The 16,909-nt window shown below is 44.7% G+C and overlaps 1 protein-coding gene across 1 annotated transcript in view; it reads left to right on the forward strand.

The window, feature by feature from the left end:
• Positions 1-1,982: 1,982 nt before the first annotated feature.
• The window catches only part of LOC308676571 (myosin-10-like), a 92,787-nt gene continuing 77,860 nt past the window's right edge, over positions 1,983-16,909 (forward strand). Inside the window, exons 1-2 of the mRNA XM_081342448.1 lie at positions 1,983-2,025; positions 14,845-15,203. Of these exons, the coding sequence (XP_081198574.1) occupies positions 14,847-15,203 (357 nt within the window). The 5' untranslated portion in view covers positions 1,983-2,025; positions 14,845-14,846. The remainder of the gene's footprint in view (positions 2,026-14,844; positions 15,204-16,909) is intronic.

Genomic DNA, 16,909 nt, shown 5'->3' on the forward strand with positions numbered 1-16,909 from the left:
AGAAGGGTGAGGGGTGACATGATAGCAGTGTTCCAATATCTCAGGGGCTGCCACAAAGAAGAGGGAGCCAAGCTATTCTCCAAAGCACCTGAAAGCAGGACAAGAAGCAATGGATGGAAACTAGTCAAGGAGAGAAGCAACCTAGAACTAAGGAGAAACTTCCTGACAGTTAAAACAACTAACCAGTGGAACAACCTGCCTCCAGAAGTGGTAAATGCTCCAACACTGGAAGTTTTTAAGAAGAGACTGGACAGTCATTTGTCTGAAATGGTATAGGGTTTCCTGCCTGTGCAGGGGGTTGGACTAGATGACCTCCAAGGTCCCTCCCAACTTTATTATTATTATGTTAGAAGGAAAAAAATAGGCCATCTGAATTTTGGAGAGTAGCATGTTCCAGAGAGATGTATCACTCTTAAAAGAAGCCTGCTTGGAGGTCTAGACTCTTAACTTTTCCAGAAGGAAACCCCACATCAAGTCTTCTTGAGCTGAATGAACTGGATAGGCAGATGATAGAGATGATCCCGTAGGTAGCCTGAATCCAAGAAATTTAAGACTAATCGCTTGAAACCAGGACCTGAATTATATTCAGAAATCTATTTCCAGCCCGTTTGGCATGCACAGTGTAACTGGAGGGGTTCTCAATAGTAACCGCATATTCAGTACAAGGATTTTTGAAGAGTGTGGTCAAAAAAGTCAAGATGGTGGCCTGGGGAGTCCAATCAGAACTCCATCTGGTTTGTTTGTGTGCCATATTTCTGGACTTTTAGAGTGCCCCAGGCTTTTTTTTATCAGCAAATTGTCAAACTGGCACATGATTCCTGATCAGGAGTCCTGGGAACTATGATAGACTGTGAGACTGCATTCACTCCCAATTGCTATACTTTATTATTTTATTTTATTTATTTTAATCCCATTTATATCCCGCCCTTCTCCGAAGACTCAGGGTGGCTTACACTCTAAGCACAAATCAATGTGCTTAGCAATAGCCTTCATTCTATGTATATGCCTGCTTATTAGGGCTTTCGCCCCCCCCCAAGCGGCATTATTACAAAGTCAGCTTATTGCCCCAAACAATCTGGGTCCTCATTTAAACTTTAAACTTAGGACAATAAGAAAAATAATAATAATAATACCTTTGCAGAATCAATAAGTTTGATTCACACAATACTCTTAAAACAACGGCTACGTTTCCCACAACACACTGGAGCACACATATCCAACCTCATATTAGCCCAAAGAGGTTGTTTGCATGAACCCAACCTAGATGCTATAACAGGGAGCCTCGCCTGTACTCAAGATTTTCTACTCGTTTGAGCCTGAGAAACAGACTAAAAAAAAACAAAAAAAAAGTCAAAAGAATCATGACGTGGAATGACAGCCCGTCTGGTAAGAGAAGCCAATCAGCAAGGGAAAGAGAAGCACCAGCAGCACTCATTCAGAGATGCAACAAGCAGACTCCTGCAATCTGAAAGGCGCTTCCAGGTAGCCTTGGGTGATGTCATTCTTGCGCAGCTGGTTCCCCCCCCCGGTCCCGCCTCCAAAGTATGAAGTTTGGAAATCTGATCCTGCGATAGAAGGAGGGGGGGAGGGTCCTGATGGAGAGCTTGTACTGGAGAGGAGAGACTCCTGGTTTGCTTCTTTTTTTTCCTCCTCTTCCCCTGAGGGTCTAGCCTCTGACGTCATCTTAATTCCCCCTCCAGTAGACAATAGACCTCATTCATCCTTCCCCCTTCCCCCTCCCGTCCTCTCCCCCAACTGTTCCCACATAAAGAAGCCCATTCATCTTCTCAAAGGGCCCCCCCCTCTACTCTGCTTCCTGTGGTTGGCGAACTCGTCTGTCAGTCAATCCCCCCCACCCTCCCGCGCGCCAAAGGGGTGTGCGGGTCTGCCCTTTCAAGCCTCTCTCCTCTCCCATTGGGCGGGGTGGGCGGGGTTACATCAGCCGGACCCCTCCCCCTAGCCATTGGCAGCTCAGTTGCGGCTGGGCCTTGGAGGCGTGCGGGTAGCGCTCGGTGATCTGCTAAGGTACCGTAAAGCTCATTCGTTATTTTCCCCTCCTTTTCTGTTTTTTTCTAATTTAAATTTTCTGTACGGCTGTCTTCCTTTGGGGTTTCCCCCCCCCCCTTGAATCTGGCGAGTCTGGAGAAACGGCGGGAGGGGGGAGCCTCTGGGTCCGCAAAATCTGCCTTGACTGTATGAAAGACTAAATTGCTGATGGATTGTGCAGAGGTGTGTCCTTCTCAGTTAATTGGGGTGAGCTTAATTAAATCCCTCAGAGGGCAGAAAAGATGGCATTTGGCTTGCACCGGGTAGTGCAATCAGCACAGATGATTTTTTTATTGCTTCCCCTAATTAAAAAAAAATAAATCCAAATTGCTGATGATTTTTACCCATCCACCTTACCTTGAAAGTGGGCTGAGTTGAGAAAAGACCAGTCAGCTTGTATCCAGTCGCGCTTCTGTGGCCCGTGATGGTGAAACTGGGCCCCTGCTTTTCCTTGCCCTCATTTGTCTAGTAGTTCGTAAATGGCTAGCTTTTGTTCACCAATCTGTGCCTTTAATTCCCTTCCCTCTGTAGCTGTTCATGGCTCTGCTACCTGATTATATCCATTTCACTATTCATCTGTCAGTTTCCCCCAACCAGATATTCTTTAAATGTGTGCATCTCATCATCCTTAACTCTCCCAGCCTGGTATCCTCCAGACGTTTCAGACTGCATCTTCCATGTTAGCTGTAGATTATGGAAAAGCATCTGGGCGAGGAGGATACATGGTTGAGGAAGACTTCCTTATGCCCTTCCTGGCTGCCAAATTTCTGCAGAGTCCTTTCTGAGCCAGCTCTCTCCTTCCTCCATCCCTGCTTAAATTTCCTTCTGGGCTTTGCTTCTTGTGGATAGACATTTCTTTCTCTTCATTCAGCTAGTGACTAGTAGTATAAAAATGCCACTGCTTTGAAGGGGTGGAAATTATTGTGCTTGCCAGAGAGAACATACCTTTATGAGGCCATGCCTTTCTTTATAAAGTTTTTTTTTTTGCTTTCTGAGTGGGTCATTGTGTCTAATTATGAAGCTTAATGAGAAGAGATGTTGGCATAAAGTGAATTTGACTTCACGGAAGGAGACTTCATCTGGAGATATTTGGAAATGACAAAGGAGAATGTATTACAGCTTCTGTTATATTATCCATACTGCAGGACTTAACTAACAAGAAGAGGCTTGGCCTAGCTGTGGACACCCAAGTAACTTAAGATAGGCTTCTGGGTTTCAAAGACTTTATTTATTCTGCTATTCTTTTCAACATCCCTCCCTCCAATCTCATGACATTGCGTGCACTGTCTACATGTAATATATCTGCCATGTTCAGGCATGTAACAAGGAGACTACCCATGGACGAGTCATCCCATGGCAGCAAAGTGTGATGGGTGCTGCACACATTCTTTGGATTTACAGCAAAGCAGTTGTGATTTCTCTGTGTTGTTCTCAAAATAATATTAGCTATTCCAGGAATGTAGTTGTATTTTTCCAGAATGAGAAAGGGGAACATTCTTAAATTGAGGTTTTGAGGTTTCCTACATGTGTCTAACCTCAAATTTAAAGCAGCTGGGGAAAAGTCTGAATTTAATTAAGCCAATTAGGTATTTTATTTGACTGTCCACCAAAATGAACAAACCAGATCCTGGAATGTTTAGCATTTGGAACTTGCTATGTCAACAGAATGGTGAATTCCAGAGGTGGGTAGCAATGTTAGTCTGTTACAAAGAAAATAACACTGGCCCTTAAGGAGAAATATTTTATGTGGCATAGAATTCTGTTATGAACTAGAGATAATTTCTGTAAATGGAAGAACAAAAGAGTGGAAACTCTTGAACTCTGTGCTGAGTCTCAAAAGGAAAAGGGATGAGAGACTATGCAAATGATTAAATTTGACAGTGCTTGGAATTTTGAAGTTTGTGATCATTAAGCACCCTCTCTAACACTATATATTTTTTAATGATAGAAATGGTAAAGTAGAAATTTATTAACATCAATTTTGTAGGGTATTTTTTTATCTAAAGCTTCATTTGCCTTTATGTTTGCTATTCAAATCAGATTTAAGTGCTATTTGAGACATTTGCTGGCTGTTTCGTTCCACATATTTGAAGAACTGAATATTCTATTTTTGATTGGGAATGTATGCACTTTAATGTTTCTGTGGCTGGAGATGCTGGCAAATTCTTTATGGGAAAGGTGAAAGAATCAGCCACTTTTAAGAAGAAATGTGCTGATTTAGGGGTTTTTTTCCCCCTCTGTGGGTTAGGTAATGGGCTAGAAGAGTGATTTTTTTTGTTCTTTTCTTTTTTCTGAAGTGGGTTCTAAAGAATCCGGTTGAACGTGGCACTTGAGAAGAGAGCTGGTTGATTTTCTTCGTTTCTCAAGGGTTTTTCCTTAGGCCTTGTTTATGCTGGACTTGAGCACCAAACGGTTACGTTGTAAGCAATTGATATTTATAGCAGCAACCAGCATGCCAGTGCCATGAAAGCAACCTGCTCTCTGCCCCCCCCTCGCCCGCCCCCCCCCTCCTGGATGGGACAGGGATCTTGACAGAAAGCATTAGAGCCGTTGAGGCACTGTATGAACTGCCTGGGAAAACAATTAGCAGGCTTCTGGTAACCCCTGGGGGGTGGGGGAAGCGTAGGAGCCATGTGGCCAGGCTCAGAAGTTGTATACTCTCAGACATAAACTACACACACACACACTCACACACGTCATCGTAGCCAGTGACACACATTTGAGTGTGGGTTTGTTATTTCAGCCTGGGACTGTGATAGCTATAAAGATAGTGACTGTCAGCTCAGAGAGCCTTTGAGTATTCGCAAGGCCTGGCGCCCGGCCACTTACTTTCCAAAAGTTCCTTCTGTTTGTCCCCTTGGGTTTTTCCCAAACATTGTATATGGAATCCTAAAACACTCTGAAGTTCCACGAGATTCTGGGGAGGGGGAGGGGGGGCGGAATCAGTGAAAGGTAGCCGGTTTTTAATAATTAGAATTTTATCTCTCAAATGGGCGTTCTCAAGAAACATGTTTTTTAAAAAAAACAAACAAACAAACTTTCCACAGTCTGAATAAGTTTGAAACCCCCCTGCCTTAATGCATTCATTGCGTATTACATTGTGTATTGCACAATCTCAAGTTCAAAGCTTACCCTCTTAATCATTTACCCCTCTTTGCTTGCTTTTTTAAGAAGTCCTAAAGCCCCATCTGTAAGGAACAACCTTTGCTATAATCCTCTTGGTCTTCTTCAATGAGTGCTTCCCCCAGGTGTGCTGAAGTATGGTTCCCATCATCCTCAGCAAGCACAGGGATGGTAAAAAGCACTGCTATAGATAACATCAACCTTCCCACGAGTAGGGCAGCTTTTCTGACTTCAGATTTCAGGGAGGGAGGGAGGGAGGAAGGAAAGAAGGAAGGAAGGAAGGAAGGGGTATTTGTACGGACATATATGATGGAGATGTCACTTTAAGGAAATTGAATATGTGCGGTCTCTAGAGACAATATATTGTGAGGCCTGTCTGGTTGTGGGCTGGCATGGAGGATCAAATTAGTCCCATTTTATAGCCCTGACATGCATTCAGAAGGTTTCTAAAAGTGTTCATTGACTATTTGTAGCAGAACCATCGGCTTCACTTGAGTACACAATTGAATCTCACTCCCTTAATTGGATCTGAGTGTGTTAAAATGGTCACACCTGGGAAAGATAATCCCTCGGAGACTGACTAAATGTGCATTTTTGAAATGGGAATGTGAGTTTGCCGTTGAATTATTGAATGGAGAGTTGGTACTTTTTACGGTGGCCCCTGACATAGCGCTGTACTATAGGAACAGAACCGTGGAATAACTTAGTTATTCTTAGGCACCCATTGTCTGCCAACGAATAATTTGAAAGTGAAATAATTGTACTGCATTATGAAAATGCAGAGCTGTGCTTACTGTATTTGTCTTTCATCTCTTTTTTTTGTCTTCATCTAAAAGATAAAGAAAACAAGAATAGGCTAGAAGGTTCAAGAAAATCAGGATTGTGGCATGTGCAGTGTCATTATTTGATGTGCTGGAGCAAAACCCGAGGAAGGCTTAGGGTCCCTATCTCTTTCCCAGGCATCTATCCTGCATCAAATGCAATTATGTTTTGCCATCAGTGCTACCTTTGGACCTGGGAGAGTGATAACTGCCATAATGACAATAGCTCTCTTTCTTTAGCCTTAAAAGGTGTGTGTGTTTGTGTGTTCGGTTATAGTCCAAATGGGGAACAAGTCAAGAGTGATAATACGGTAGGAGATGAGCAGGCTGAGCTGGAAGGCAGAGTTAAATGTGTCATCTGTTTGGAGTCATTTTGCAGCCACAAGAGATCCAAGATCCTGTGAATTCTGTTGACCCTTATCTAGTGCCAATTTAGTTTTGACTGTTAGTTGACCGGATTCTTGTGTGTAGGCAGCAATAATAAACTCTTTTATGCTTTGAACTCAACGAGTGCGCCTGGTTATTTGCACCTGGCAACTGCAGTTGTATGTGTCACTCAAATGTGGTGGGGAGATTGAATGCCATGGGTTCTTGCTTGCCTGTGCCGGTTGCTTTTTGCCATGGGTAAACGGGAGGGAGGGGAAGAGTGGTCCCTAACATTTCTCAGTGTCATTGATGGCGTGTGACACGTCGCCTTATCGAAGGGGAAGATCACTTATTTTTCTTAATGGCAAACTTAGTCCGCCTTGCTCACCAAAGGTTAAGCAAGTAACATATACAGTCCTTGGTCAATGGAGACGGATGGAGTCATATGGGATACCTCTTGGGTTGATGGCAGTAAGATAACTGTGGAAGTCTTTGAGCTCCTGCTAAGTGAGTAAAGCTGCTTCATTTGGGAATGGTCTGTGTTGGGCATGAGATGTTCTGGGATTTGTTGCATCCTCTCATTGGGGTCGAGGGGGCGATTGTTGGAAAAAGAAGTTTGGACAGGTGAAAAACAGAGGAGAATCATTCTTAACCCAGATAGCTCTAATCAAGCAAATCCAGTGTGCAATTCAGGCCACCGGCCTTCTAGAGGTTAAGGCAATAGGAGAGGCAGCCTCAGTCAAAAAAATATTCCAGTCATCTCAAGGAAAAAAAGACTCCTGTGGTTATCTGAACTAACAATTATAGCAAGGCTTCAGTCCCCAAGATGCCTGTTCCTGTTCTTAACCCACTCAAGTCCATCCTGATCTGACACCATCTTCTCCAGGCCCAAGAGAACTCGGCAGTCCTGGCACCCAACCTCTCTCCCTCTTTAAATACTGGGCACCACTCCCTTCTGACTCCTCATCTTCAAGCAGCTTTGAAGATGTGATATTTCAACTGGCACCTCTGCCCAAATCTGTGCTTTTTGCCTTTTTACCCACACCACACCCCAGAAGGAGACGCATTTGGAACCAATTACCCCTGGGCATGGTGCCATACCTTGTGGCTTCCTTTTGGAAGATGCAGGCTAGATCAGCTCCCTAGGCCTAAAAGCTCTGTATTTTTCAGTATAATGCAAATGTCCCAAAGATTTATTATATCCTCCTCCCCCCCCCCCGCCTCATTTCCTTTTCCTTCGTCCAAAATCGCCCAGCTACATTTTTCATTTTGTCCATTTGGTGCCTGGAAGGCGAGGGCTTGAAGTTATCCTTGCTGATCAGGTTGCCGTGTTTGCCAATGCCAGCTGGGTTGTGGGTTTTTCAAGGGCATTTTTGCGATTCCATCGCGGGCACTGCCAGTCTTAGAGCACCATTGACCGGAGTGGGGGAATTGACAAGCAGCTTGCAGGAGGCAGGCTAGAGAGTAGGAAATGCCCCATAGGTGATGCATTGATCAGGCTTTGCAGGACTGATGGACAAAGATAATGAGGGTCCATTTACAAGAAAATATGTTGATCCACACATTTGCGCACAGTTTCATTTGCATGGGTTCAAATCCAGAGATTGTTATGAGCCATAGGCCATCCAACAGTTTGGACCTCACTTCCTATCAGCCTCAGCCAACATGGCCAATGGCAAGGGATTATAGGAGCTGTAGTATCAAAACATTCAAAGAGCATTAGGATATATTTAAAAGGATTCAGATTATATCAGCTTTATATCAAGCTATGCACTGAATTGGACCCCCTTTTCCTTACTGACTTACTACCTTTCATTTAGTGAAGTTACAACAGCACTGGAAAAAGTGACATGACCCTTTCTCACACTTATAACCGTTGCAGCAGCCCCATGGTCACGTGATAAAATTCAGATGCTTGACCACTGACTCATATTTACAACGGTTGCAGTATCCTGGGGTCACGTGTTCACCTTTTGCGACCTTCTGACAAGCAAACTCAACGGGGAAACCAGATTCGCTTAACAACTGTGTTCCTGTCTTAACCACTGCAGTGATTCTCTTGACAACTGTGGCAAGAAAGGTCATAAAATGGGGCAAAACTCACTTAACAACTGTCTTAGCAATGGAAATTTTGGGCTCAGTGATGGTTGTTAAGTATGGGGCCTGCTTCTTTCGCGAGAAATCTCTCTGTTGCAATCTCAGTTTTTAGTTGAAGTGAGAATTACATATAACACACAACGGTCCAGAGGCTGACGAACCACAGTTCCTAGCATAAGCAATGGTGTGGAATGCTGGGAAATGTAGTTTTGCAGCACCTAGAAAGCCACACTGGAGGAGTATCTCCTGAAGTCCCAAACTTCCTTCCATTTCTCTCCCTGTTCCCTGGTGGGATCTTCTTTCCTTCTTTTTTTTTAAAGGAAATATGATTTCTACGGGAGGGGCATTGTCAAGCAAAGGACTCTTCCATTAATTCCCCAAGAGGGTTGAGGCAATTATTTGCCACCACTTAATGGCCTCACCCTGGGAATGCCCATCAGATTAATGAGCCAAGGAGGGCACCGTTGGTTTGTTAGTGCCAGGCTTGTTAATGCCACTCAGTTGGGCACTGTTGGGCAGGATTCTGAGTAGCTTGGCGCCTGTCTCGCCTCTGACTTGTTTGGCTACGTTTTGTCCAATCCCCAGAGGTTGGGTGGGAATGTGACCTAGTGGGAGGCAGCATTGAATGTGCTGGGAGCTGGGAGAAGGAAGTTGGCGTGTGAATGAGTGCACAGAGGAGGCTCGTCTCAGGACTGAGTTTGTTTAGAAAGAGATTTGGCTTGGCAGCCTCGGATTCAGGACTGCTCCAAGCACAAAGGCTGGGCCCCAAATGCAGGGGTGGCTTACCTCATGAGCTGGTAATTGTGGTGTTAAAAGACAATGAATTCCTACCCATCATTTTTGCACACTTTTTGGTAAACAAGTTTCTCAAATGCGGTAATCCAAAACTTTGGGATTTTCAAAGGAAAAGTTGGAATTCTGCTGGAATAACAGAAGGCCGGGGGAGATAGTGGAATTGTAGCAGCCTCCCATAAATGTTGGGATTAAATTTCCCCTACCGTACTTGCATAACTTGGTTGTTACATTCACAGCACACCCTCCATTGTTTCTACCCTATAACCACAACCCTGTGAGGTGGTTTGGGCTGAGAGAGATATGGACCTGCCCAAAACCACTCAGTGAACCTGGGTGGCCGAGGGGAGACTTGAACCCAGGTCTCCCTGCTTCTAGTTCAACCTTTAAATCTCTGCTATCCATTACTGACTTTCACAAGGTACCAGCCTGGAGAAAGCTGGTTATGTATAAAAAGTGAGCTGTCTAAGGGGAAAATGTGTATAAAAAGAAGTTCTAAAAGATGTAGGAACAGGAACATTACAGAATGCCATGTGTGGGTCAAAATTCTAGTAGGTTTAGAAAGTGAATGACCGCCAATATTTGACTATGGAGATTGTCAGTCATCTAGGACATGGTTGTCCCAAAGGTGCTTTTTCAAGAGGCAACTGGACTTTCTTGTTATTCTTTGAAGAGGTCTCGCTTCTCATCCAAGAAGCTTCTTCAGCTCTGACTGAAGAATTCAGCCCCACCATCCTGTCAGAGCTGAAGAAGCTTGTTGGGATGAGAAGCGAGACCTCTTCAAAGAATAACAAGAAAGTCCAGTTGCCTCTTTGGGACACCAATATTTGACTTTTTGGTAAGCATTTGGGAACATGGAAAGCAATTAATCCCAGGTAAATACAAGTGAGCCTTTCTGTGGAGTAGGAGATACACTGGTTGGGGAATAAGTTGCAGTGATTTCTGAGCTTCCTGGCAGAGCTGTGGAAGGCCGTTTGTGGGTAATAGAGAATTAACCGCTGTGTAAACCGGCAGGTATGGTTTCTCCACTTAAGAGCCCAGTGTTAACCTGAAAGCAAGTAGGAGTTACTGGGTTCTGGGCAGGGGTGTGGCAGCCTCAGCAGGTGGTTGCCAGGTACAGGAACGTTCAACGTTGCACCTGTCTTGGTTGGAAGCCAAAGGGTGTCACTTACCGCCCTTTGGTCTTCTGGGAATAACTGGAGCCATTTTCCATAACTCCAACCCATTTAGCCCTTTACCAATTCTCTTCCTCCTTTTCTATCCTGGGACTCTTTTAATTTGTCCAGTCCACTCGTGCCCACAAACCCATGCAGACATGCACACCCGCCTTTCCTGTTACTTGCAGCCTCTTCTGTAAAAAACAAGTATTGGGAGATCAGAAGGGAGGCAGATCAAAGAGTATCTGTTATTTTTTTTGTTTTGTTTTTTGAAGTCCCTGTTATCTTCTATTGTGGAATTCAAAGGATGGGACCTGGGCCAGATTTGAGGAGAAGGCACTGATGTGTTGTTTGAAGACTTTCCTCTTATATCACAGCCTCCTCCTCCTCTTCCTCCTCCTGCCAAGTTCCTCTTTAAAATGACCCGCACTGGAGGGTTGGGAATGACAACTTTAATTTTCTGTAATATAATGTTGGGGCATTTGGGGAAATACAGGTAGTCCTCAAACTTGCGACAGTTTGTTTAGTAACCGTTCGAAGTTACAATGTGATTTTTGACAGCTTTTCGCACTTGAAAACTGTTGCAGCATTCCTGTGGTCATGTGATTAAAATTCAACCACTTGGCACCTGACTCACCTTTATGACCTGCGATCCCCTTTTGTGACCTTCTGATAATCAGAGTCAATGGGGAAGCCGGATTCACTGAACAAGTGGCAAGAAAGGTCGTAAAATGGGAAAAATCCCACTTAACAACTGTCTCGCTTAGAAGCAGCAATTCTTAAAAACTTTAGGAAAAAAAAACCCCAACGTTGTAGACATTTAACAACTGCCTTGCTCAGGCAAGGGAAATTCGGGGTTCAATTGCGGTCGTAAGTCGAGGACTATCTGTAGGGATGGTAACCATGGCTGAGGGATGCTGTGCAGCCAAAGCCTTCTCAAGGCTCTACTGTATACAAAAAGATTTCTGCTTTTAAGGCACTGACCAAGCTCAGAACCTGCCTAGGAAATAATTTCCTTAATTTTTTCTGCAGCTTTTTAGGACAGACTCCTGGAGGTTTTGCTCCTGTATCCTTCGCGTTTCAATTTGCTACAGAGTAGGAAAATTAGGAAGGGTTTGGTAGCACTTTTTCTGACAAGTGAATTTTATTTAAAAGGCGTGTGAGTTATAGCTTAATGCTTTTTAGCCACTTTTTAATTAGTCCCGGTAATTATCTCTACAGCGTAAGAGAAGGCATTAAGGAGCTGGGTGGCTTGGAGCCTACACCGAGCGCTTTTTCCATTCCTGCAGAGTAACTATTATGAGCTCCCACACGTCTGGTGTTTATGCTCCCGGTGTCTTTTCTGCGTCTCGACATGCCCGCTTTGGACCCTGGGCAGACAGCAATCAGCAGATTTAAGCATGCTGCAATAGGTGTTGAAGGTGTTGAGTTGTAAGGCTGGTGTGATGGAGCAGAGGTGATCAAAGAGACCTACCTCCTCATTGTTCTGGTTTCTCCCAGTAAGAAACCAAGGATCTGGTCACAGAACGAGCCCCCAAGCAAGGGCAAGCATGTCTGGCTTGAGCGACATAAGGCAGGCAAAATTTCTGCTGAGCCACGGAGCTCAGCAAGAGTCTGGAAAGGGGGTGGGTGGGAGAGGGCTGGAAAATCTTGCTCATCAACCAGAGTCTGGACTGTTTGCCAGGCTGTTTGGCAGGAGGGGAGAGCGGTGTGGATTTTTAGGGAGGAGAAAGTAGTTCTCCTAGGTACTTAGAATTGGGACCTCTGTTGGTCTCTCCTGGTATCCCTGGCCAAGTGGAATTCTTCAGCTACATTTGGAGCCTGCGTTCTTTTTTTTCTGGTGTTTCTTCTTAACTCTATTTCCATTTTCCTGGTCAAGTCTCCTGAGAAGAGTTTGGCTAATTGTGGCTAGACAACAAAGCTGGAAAAAGATTTAGCTTCTTCCAACTTGTAGGAACAAAGAAGTTGGAGAGGGATAAGGAGGGATAAGAGCCTTTGGAACATCCTTAAGTATGGGAAAGATTTCTTCCTGCCTTTGCTCTGTCACTTGCTGCCATAAACTGCAGTTTATTTTGTACGCAAGGATGATAGTTTACACCAGACACGTCAAACACAAGGCCCGGGGGGCCGGATCCGGCCCGCGAAGTGGTTTTATGTGGCCCGCGAAGCCATCCTGGAAACAGTGAGGGAACGGCCCCCTCTGCCTTGGCCCTGGCCCAGAGACCCTCCTTCTGCCAGAGACCCTCAGATCTGTCCCACTCCTGCCCAGGCCCCCATAGGCACCCTCGATGCGAACGATGTAGAGCTGGCCACGCCCACCCAGTAGGCCATACACACTTTAGCCACGCCCACCCAGTAGGCCACGCCCACCCTGGCCATACCCACCTGGCCCCCTGAGGGCAACCGCAATGCTGATGCAGCCCTCAATGAAATTGAGTTTGACACCCCTGGTTTACACCAACCAGGAAGCGAGCCATGACTGTCACATGGGCTTGAATGCGCATGCAGAATGTTTTCTGGAGTTTGCATATTTTGTGTACATAACTCAAATGGCTAACACCATCTGCATTCTTCTTATTTTCACAAGTTCAGGCCCAGCCAAGAATGGCATACAAAATTAGGATATTATTATTATTATTATTATTATTATTATTATTATTATTATTATTATTATTATTATTATTATTATTATTATTATTATTATTATTATTATTATTAATAATATTTCTATACCGCCCTTCTCCCGAAGGACTCAGGGCGGTTCACAGGGCAAGAATAAAATACAAAGTTACAAATATTAAAAGGAGATTAAATAGTTGCCCATTAAAACAATTAATATATTACATTTATAAAAAACCCCAAAAATACTACAATAAAAATACAAGAATAAAACCCCACCAATCCCCCATCAGGCCAGGCCGGCTTGTGCAAACAAAAACGTCTTCAGATCGCGGCGAAAGGAGCGAAGATCGGGCGCCATATCTTCCAAAATATGACAATTTTCTTTACAAAGCTTTTCCTTGTGCTTTTATGTAAAAGGGAGGACAAGTGATGATGAAAAGGGACTACAGGAAAATCTGTTACGGATAGTCCTCGACTTAAAACCACAACTGAGCCAAAACTTTCCCTTCCTGAGCAAGGCAGTTTGTTAAGTGAGTTGCGCTCCATTTTACTACCTTTCCTTGCCTCGGTTGTTAAGTGAGTCATTGCAGTTGTTAAGTGAATCATGCATCGTTAAGCGAATGTGGCTTCCCCCATTGATTTTGCTTGTTGGAAGCCTGCTGGGAAGGTTACAGACAGTGATCACATGACTAGGGGATGCTGTAGCTGTCATAAATACATGTCAATTGCCATGCGCCCGAATGTTGAGCATGTGACCGTGGGGATGTTACCGTGGTTGTAAGTGTGAAAAATGATTATAAGTCACTTTTTTCAGTGCCTTTGTAACTTTGAATGGTCATTAAACATATCGTCATAAAACAAGGACTACCTGTATTTAAGACTGTCTCCCAGCCATGGTGAGTAGCGGTAGACAAAATAGAAAATAATGTGTTTCATATATCTCAATTCAGAGTACACTGGAACTAGATAGCTCTTGACTCCATGCACTTTTTATTGCAAGGGGGGCAAGTATGGCAACTTTACAACGAGTGGACTGCAACTCCCAGAATTCCTGAGCCAGCTGGCTTAGGAATTCTGACAGTTGAAGTCCACAGGCTGTAAAGTTGCCATACTTGCCCACCCCTGTTTTGCTGTCTTCATTTCCACCTTCTCTCAACCCCCTGGTTTTACTTCCTAGTCATTATTTTGCAAATACATTCTGTTGGCGTGAGGGTGTTTATATAAGAAGTCTAAAGGTTTGGGAGAAGTTTACATTCTGAGGTCAAGTAAAAGCTACAAATATTCCACTTCCATCTCTTTTCTCTTGCACCACTCCAATTTTTCTGTCCATTTGCGTCCCTGAGTTTGGGGAAAGCAACCGAAAGTATAAAAATTGCTGAAACTGTTGAAAAAATATTATAGCATAGATGACTGTTTTCTGGGGATATTCTGGTATGATGAGGTTAAAATAAAAGGTGCACCATCCAGAGTCCCTCTGTGAGGGAGATGGGCAGTTTTAATATTTGATAAATTAAATTAAATTAAATTAAATAAGAAAGAGGTAGGGAATAGTCTATAGCAGGGGTCTTCAAACTTGGCCCTTTCATGACTTGTGGACTTCAACTCCCAGAATTCCTCAGCCAGGCACACTGGTTGAGGAATTCTGGGAGTTGAAGTCCACAAGTCATGAAAGGACCAAGTTTGAAGACCCCTGGTCTATAGAGAGCTGTCACATTTAAGGGACATGGAGAATTTAGCATTATGATACTAGAACTGAGACTAAAGATTATAGCATCCATCAGTGCCTAATTTTTCCTGGACTTTCCCCTCTCCTTTTTCAGCCATGGCTGTCCGGACCCCTGTACAACGGGGTGACGCCACCGCCGAGAGATACCTGTTTGTGGACCGGAACCATGTAGGCAATCCAGCCTCACAAGCTGATTGGACGGCCAAACGCCTGGTGTGGGTCCCGTCTGAACGCCATGGCTTTGAGGCGGCTGGGTTGCGTGAAGAACGGGGAGATGAGATGTTGGTGGAACTTGCTGAGAATGGGCGTCAGATGCTGGTGGCCAAAGATGACATCCAGAAGATGAACCCACCCAAATTTACCAAGGTGGAAGACATGGCAGAACTGACCTGCCTCAATGAAGCCTCGGTGTTGCATAATTTGAAGGACCGCTACTATTCGGGTCTTATCTATGTGAGTTTGCCTTATGGAGTGGTTTGTTTTCCATGCTTCCCTCTCTCTCTTCACTTCTTTCTGTCTCTCACACTTTTTAACCACTTCCATCTTCCTCATGACATAAACTAAGGGACCTGTAGTCCATTAGTCCAGCTTCCTAGTGCTTCTAACTAGGGCTTACTTAATACGATTCATTTCCCTGTTTAATTCCAAATGTAACCCAGGAATTGTGGCTTGCAGCAGCCATGTCTCTCTCAGATGGCCTAGCTCAGGAACATACCGGCCAATATTCCAGATGGTTTGGGCCTCAACCATTAGCCAGCATGACCAAGTTGCAAGTCATGATGGGAATTAATGTGGTCCCATCACTCTTGATACCCATCAAGATACCTTAAGAAGAAAACTTCCAGATTTTAAACTCTGACGCGCTGGACTGTTTCCCCGCTTGAATGGAATGCAGCTTTGGTTAGATGCCAAGCTATTCCCTCTGAGCAGACGTCAGGACTGGAAGAGAAGAGCTGATTTGGGACAGAAAATTGGGTTTTTTCCCAGCTTGTGAAGTGCCTCTGTATTTGCAATAATGCTAGACAGGGTGAGTTGGACCTCCTTCACCTCATCATGCAGAGTTCTTTTCAAAGGGAATGAGCAGGGGACATGTGTTTCTTCTGCCCTTCTGGTTTCCCTGGCACCCAAGTGGGCACAAAAGGCTACCCTGGGAGGCCTTGTGCCAAAGCATTCCCTCAACGGTACGTCATCTCTGACTCGCAGACAGCGCAGTGCCCATCCCCCCCTGCTGCCTCTGATGATCTCCACCCTCTAGCTGGGTATCGGGGTGGGGAACGGACTAGACCTGTTCAGCCAGAACAGTAGTCGTCAGGGTGTGAAATGAATTCTCCCGAGGGCGCCGCCGTCAACCGCGGCAACAACACGCTACTTCTTAGAAGCAGGAAACTGTACTCTTGCCTTCTAAGAAGCAGCCTGCATTTCTGCAATTCAGCCACATGGAACCCATCTTTAAGATTAGGACACTGAGCTTGTCGATCAGAAGGTCGGCAGTTTGGTGGGTCGAATCCTGAGTGTTGCGTAACAGAGTGAGTGCCTGTTACTCGTCCCAGCTTCTGCCAACCTAGCAGTTTGAAAGCACGTAAAAATGCAAGTAGAAAAATAGGGACCACTACAGTGGGAAGGTAACAGCGTTCCGTGCGCCTTTGGCATCTAGTCATGCCGGCCACATGACCACGGAGACGTCCTCGGACAAGCGCTGGCTCTTCGGCTTTGAAACAGAGATGAGCACCAGCCCCTAGAGTCGGAATCGACTAGCACGCATGTGCGGGGGAACCTTTACCTTTTACCTTTTTATATCTATATATCTATCTATCTATCTGTCTGTCTGTCTGTCTATCTATCTATCTATCTATCTATCTATCTATCTATCTATCTATCTATCTATCTATCTATCTTTACTGAGAAGGGGATTCTTCAGCCTTCCTAGGCAGTTCCTTTGACAACAGCGCTGGCGTTTTTCTTGTAAATCGACTTATACCTGCCCTGGTGTCACTCCAGCCTGTTCCTTTTCCAGTTTGCTCTCCAAGCTGCTCCTTCCTGGGTACCTCAGCCTGTGGCAAAAAGCATTTTTAGCCTCACCCTCAGCAATCTTTCCCCTACTTTTTGAGCTCTTGATGCATTCAATTCCTAAGATCCTCGGGCAAGGTGGTTAACAGAAT

The sequence above is a fragment of the Vipera berus genome (assembly GCF_964194415.1).
Source record: "Vipera berus genome assembly, chromosome: W".
Taxonomy (NCBI): Eukaryota; Metazoa; Chordata; class Lepidosauria; order Squamata; family Viperidae; genus Vipera; species Vipera berus.